This window comes from Rhinopithecus bieti, unplaced genomic scaffold (assembly GCF_001698545.2).
Source record: "Rhinopithecus bieti isolate Rb0 unplaced genomic scaffold, ASM169854v2 scaffold_22745, whole genome shotgun sequence".
Lineage (NCBI taxonomy): Eukaryota > Metazoa > Chordata > Mammalia > Primates > Cercopithecidae > Rhinopithecus > Rhinopithecus bieti.
Genome location: NW_016810815.1, coordinates 449730 through 455186, shown reverse-complemented (window position 1 = coordinate 455186; position 5457 = coordinate 449730). Strand labels below are relative to the sequence as shown.

Here is a 5457-nt window from a genome sequence, read left to right as displayed (position 1 = left end):
ACCATCCTGGCTAACATGGTGAAACCCCGTCTCTACTAAAAAAAAAAAATACAAAAAGCTAGCCGGGCGAGGTGGCGGGCGCCTATAGTCCCAGCTACTTGGGAGGCTGAGGCAGGAGAATGACGTAAAACCGGGAGGCGGAGCTTGCAGTGAGTTGAGATTCGGCCGCTGTACTCCAGCCTGGGCGACAGAGCAAGACTCTGTCTCAAAAAAAAAAAAAAAAATGAGGACAAAAATTAGCCGGGTTTGGTGGCACATGCCTGTAATCCTAGCTACTCAGGAGGCTGAGGCAGAAGAATCACTTGAACCCAGGAGGCAAAGGTTGCAGTGAGCCGAGATTGCACCACTGCACTCCAGCCTGGGCAACAGATGAGACTCTTTCAAAAAAAAAAAAACCATGGTGCCACCTACCCTCATAAAGGAGTTCTCCTTCCTCTTAACTCTTTTAGAATGTGGTTTGTCCCTCTCTTTTGACATGTAACCTTTTCTACTTTGTAGTGATTGTGTACCCACTTGTACACACATTTTATCTCCTTTCTGAGGCTAGAGACTCCTTGGTGCCCAGTGGTGTTTTATACGTAGTAGGTGCTCAGTAGATGTTGCATGCATCCGTGATTAGCCCCTTGGTCACAAACTGTTGTGCTTTTTCCTAGTACTCCACCCACCTGCACCTTGCTGAGGACTGTATGAAGCATTACCAAGGCACCGTAGACAAACTCTGCCGAGTGGAGCAGGTAGGACTCTCCTCCTTCTGCCACGGCAAGTTTTTGCCAGGTCCATTTACCCAGCAGAATTTTAACATCTGACCTTGAACATCCTGCAGAATCATAGGAAATAGAGACGGGAAGGCCTGCTAGATCGTGCTGTCTCAACTCTGGAGCCAGTGCGGTTCCACTGTCCATGGTAGGGACTAGATTGGTCTGGAATGCTGTGCCGTTTGGATTTTGCATGCCTGTTTTGAAAGGCTCTATTTTCCCTGGAATGACTGAAGAAAGATGTGTGGGGTTCTGAGCCCTACGTTGACAGGGCTGGCAGAATTTTATATTCTGAATGTATTCTACTCTTGCCATGGCCAGGCCAGCTTTGGAGACCTTGAGCCTGACAGAGGGTAGAGCAGTAGCAGTCAGAAATTTGCTCAAAGCATCCCTGATCACAATTAGGATTGTAAATTGAGAATTTGGGGTTTGAGTTCTGTCTCTGTCACTGATTATTTGATGTGTCTGTTTCTTTGTGTTTCATTTTTTTCATCTGCAAAAGGGAAATCAGTGCTGACATTTTTTAAGGTTGTGTTGTGGAGTCACTAATCCTGGCTTAGATTCATCCTAATTCTTTAAGTGTTGCAACATTATAAAACCATGGTTCAACTTCTAAGCGAAGAAAGTTAAAAGATTCTGAAGCCGGCTGGGCGCGGTGGCTCACGCCTGTAATTCCAGCACTTTGGGAGGCTGAGATGGGCGGATCACAAGGTCAGGAGTTCAAGACCAGCTTGGGCAACACAGTGAAACCCCATCTCTACTAAAAATACAAAAATTAGTTGGGTGTGGTAGTGAGTGCCTGTAATCCCAGCGACTTGGGGGGCTGAGGCAGGAGAATTGCTTGAACCGGGAGGTGGAGGTTGCAGTGAGCAGAAATTGTGCCACTGCACTCCAGCCTGGGCGACAGAACGAGACTCCATCTCAAAAATAATAATAAAATTCCGAAGCCTCAGCTTGGCCTCTTTTCATAGAAGAAAAAAATTCAGGATCTCAGTGTGAAGCTAAGATTTCAATCCTCTGGTTTGATGTGACAGGCTCAGCTTAGGATTGTAAGCCCTGTCCTGTATCATTGAATATTTTATAAGGGGAAGCAGCCCTGCTAAAATCCATCAATTTTACAGGGGCTTATAGCAAACACAAGGTGTCCTCTCAAAAAGAACCTGACCATCTAGAAAATAGGTCATACCTAAATCAGTAAAAATGCAGCTTGGGATTAATTTTGGAAGTTTACAGATTTTCAGAAGTGATCAAAAGTATGGTTGAAGTAGTTGCATTATTAAAATCATGTCCTGCTAGTCAAATGTCTGTTGAGGCTGGTGGTAGGACTGAAAGGTGAAGGGGCCTGTGAGAGGTGTCCTGCCTTCCTGGGACACAGACTGGAGAGAGACTATGAACTCGAGATCAGAATTTGTATGGACTCTTGGGGTCTTGAGAGAAAAAAGGAGAGCCTTCAGGCAACCTCCTGAGAGCCACAAAGGAAGCTGCAGCTGAGTCCTGGTTGGCTGAGACCAGCGTGCTGCCTTCTCTGGATCTGAGTCTCACCTGCGTCATGAAGTGGGGTCAGAAGCTTGTGTTCACTTCACTGTTTCATTTCTAGTTTTTTCAGCTCTTATCTTCCCCTTCATCTCCTGGGGTTTGGATTTGGTGGTTTGGGGGCTCTTTTTTTTTCCCTTTCTCACACATGAAACATGGTAGAAAGATTAAAAACAGGTTAAAACCCTGGAGCAGTTCAAACTCAAAAAGCATGTGCTTCAATGAGAGGGGAAGCAGAGTGGAAAGAATCTGCCCATGCGGAGGCATCCTAAAATCCCAGCACTTTTCATGGGAGGGAAGCACATCCCTTTAAGCCCTGCTCCCTCACAGGGCCTTGTACCTCTAGAGAGCCTACCAAGATTTAGTCTTTTTTTTTTCTTTTCTTTTCTTTTCTTTTTTTTTATGAACCAGGGTCTTGCTCTGTCACCCAGGCTAGAGTACAGTGGTGCAATCATAGCTCACTGCAGCCTTGAACTCCTGGGCTCAAGCAATCCTCCTGCCTCAGCCTCCTGAGTAGCTGGGACTACAGGCATGTGCCACCATGCCCGGCTAATTTTTTTATTTTTGGTAGAGACGAGGTCTCCACTGTGTTGCCCAGGCTGGGCTCAAAATTTCTGGGCTCAAAAGATCCTCCCACCTCAGCCTTCCAAAGTGCTGGGATTACAGGCATGAGCCACCACCCCCAGCCAGGATTGAGTCTTTATCTGAGAAGCTGACACAAGTACACTGGCACTCACCTACAGTGAACAGCCTACTTTAAAACAAGATGGGAAATCATTGTGGTTTCTGTTGGGCAAGTGGCACTCAGGGCTTTTATCCACCCTCACTGATGTCATGGGAGACAGTGCTGATCACACTCCTGCTAACTACAGTGCATTATGAGAATAGAAGCACCTGTTTTAAGACCTTCCCCAACCAAGCTGGTAGTTCTAGACATTTGTGGATCCTGAATTTCCTAAGAGCTACCATCCCTCCACACTGTCACCAGAGAGATGGGGCCAACGAGATATATTTTCCATAGGACCTGGCCATGGGCACAGATGCTGAGGGAGAGAAGATCAAGGACCCTATGCGAGCCATCGTCCCCATTCTGCTGGACGCCAATGTCAGCACTTACGACAAAATCCGCATCATCCTTCTCTACATCTTTTTGAAGAATGGTAGGGCTGTGGGACCTAGAGAAAGGCACAGGCCCTGTCTTGGGGAAACTGAGACAGCTGAGAAAGAGGAAACAAAGTAGAGAAGTCATTTAAAAGATACGGACTGGGGAAGGGAAAGAAGATCCCAGGGGCCCTTTTTGTTTGGGGAAATACAGTGTAGTCAGATCATTGCAGCTAGAGGCTGAATGTCCCCCGGTCATTGTAGAGTTAATAAATGGTATGGAGTAGATGGAAGAGGACAGGGCTGGGGAGGGAGGGAAAGCTGCTTGGCCTTGTGGCCAGTTTACCAGAGCTCTGCCCACCAGGTATTTTTGACTTGTATCACATTGGTAATCTCTGCCATTAAAGAACTGACTTTTGGCCGGGCGCGGTGGCTCAAGCCTGTAATCCCAGCACTTTGGGAGGCCGAGATGGGCGGATCACGAGGTCAGGAGATCGAGACCATCTTGGCTAACACGGTGAAACCCCGTCTCTATTAAAAAATACAAAAAAAACTAGCCGGGCGAGGTGGCGGGCGCCTGTAGTCCCAGCTACTGGGGAGGCTGAGGCAGGAGAATGGCGTAAACCTGGGAGGCAGAGCTTGCAGTGAGCTGAGATCCAGCCACTGCACTCCAGCCCGGGAGACAGAGCGAGACTCTGTCTCAAAAAAAAAAAGAAAAAGAACTGACTTTTACCCAGTTCAATCACAGTTGCCCAGGAATGTCCAAAAGATAGATAATAAAACTCTCATCCAATTTGACTTGACTCAGGGTGCGGGTGGGCAGGAGTTACTGAGAAGCCAGGGGGCAGATGGAAACACAGACTGTGAGGAGCAGCTGCTGATGGTCCTTACTCAGGCAGAGTGGCTGGAGGGGAATCGGGATCCTCATGTTTTCCTCACCGACAGTGAAGCTGATGAGTTAGAGGAACAATGTCCACTAACCCTGAGGGGAGAAGGGCCACCATCCAGCCTGTCCCATTGGGTGCATGGGGGCTGTGTGTGGTGATCGGGTGTCTTGTGCCCTCAGGCATCACAGAGGAAAACCTGAACAAACTGATCCAGCACGCCCAGATTCCCCCAGAGGACAGTGAGATCATCACCAACATGGCTCACCTCGGTGTGCCCATCGTCACCGATGTAAGAGGCCAGCTCAGGTTCTTGGGGGAGGCGGGAGGGGAGCTGGCAGATCTGTCTGCTTCTGCTCTCTGACTGACGTACAGCATCCTCTGATACACACTCGTACGTCAAGAGAGAGAGAGACACGGAATCAGAAGGATAAAGGTATAAAGCTATACATAAACTAGAGGCACAAAGCCAAGAACTAGACCTGAACAGCAGTGAGTCATTCACAGTCGTGAAAGCTGAGCTGTCTTGGAACCAAACCATAATAGGGGTCCCCGCCGTTTTATCTGTCTTGTCTCAGAGTCCGTCTGGCCTCACCTTTGGACAGCTTAGCCTCAGCGTCCCCTGTGAAGATGAGAATATGATGCTTAGAGCTAGCAGTTTGGCCACCTTTGAGTCTACTGCACTGGGTTGGTTCAGAGCCAAGTCAGGGCAGGTTATCTGGGAGGCCTGGACCGTGTGATGTGCTCTAGAAGAGGTGGGGTGAAGCCTCCAGGACCCTTGCAGAGGACTCTGCCATGAGCCTTGTATGTCACAGCCCCACTGTGTGCTTGTCTTCTATAGGCACAGCACTAACAAAGCTAGGGTTGCAAATATTCTCCCTCTGGAATCTTATAAACAAAACTGTTCCAGTGCCACCAGACCATAGCCCTGTAACTAGCAGGAGTTTGGCATTTTTAAACCCTTGTTCACAAGAGGGATCAAAATGAGAATGGAGATGTGCATTCATCCAGTACAGCCGTGCTGCCGAAATCCAATACGGCATACTCCAAGTAGTATGCCCTCCTCTAACAGGCAGCAAACTACTTTTTCAACTGCCTGGAGTTTTTTTTTTTTTCTAGTGGCACTTACATAGTTGACCTATGTTTGCCATTTTTTATGATTTTTTTTTTTTTTTTTTTTTTTT

General features: G+C 47.8%; 1 protein-coding gene across 1 annotated transcript in view; it reads left to right on the top strand.

Moving 5' to 3' along the window:
* The window catches only part of STXBP1 (syntaxin binding protein 1), a 91278-nt gene that overhangs the window by 69982 nt on the left and 15839 nt on the right, over positions 1-5457 (top strand). The window contains exons 13-15 of the mRNA XM_017892819.1: positions 654-734; positions 3310-3448; positions 4456-4565. Coding sequence (XP_017748308.1) covers positions 654-734; positions 3310-3448; positions 4456-4565 — 330 coding nt within the window. The remainder of the gene's footprint in view (positions 1-653; positions 735-3309; positions 3449-4455; positions 4566-5457) is intronic.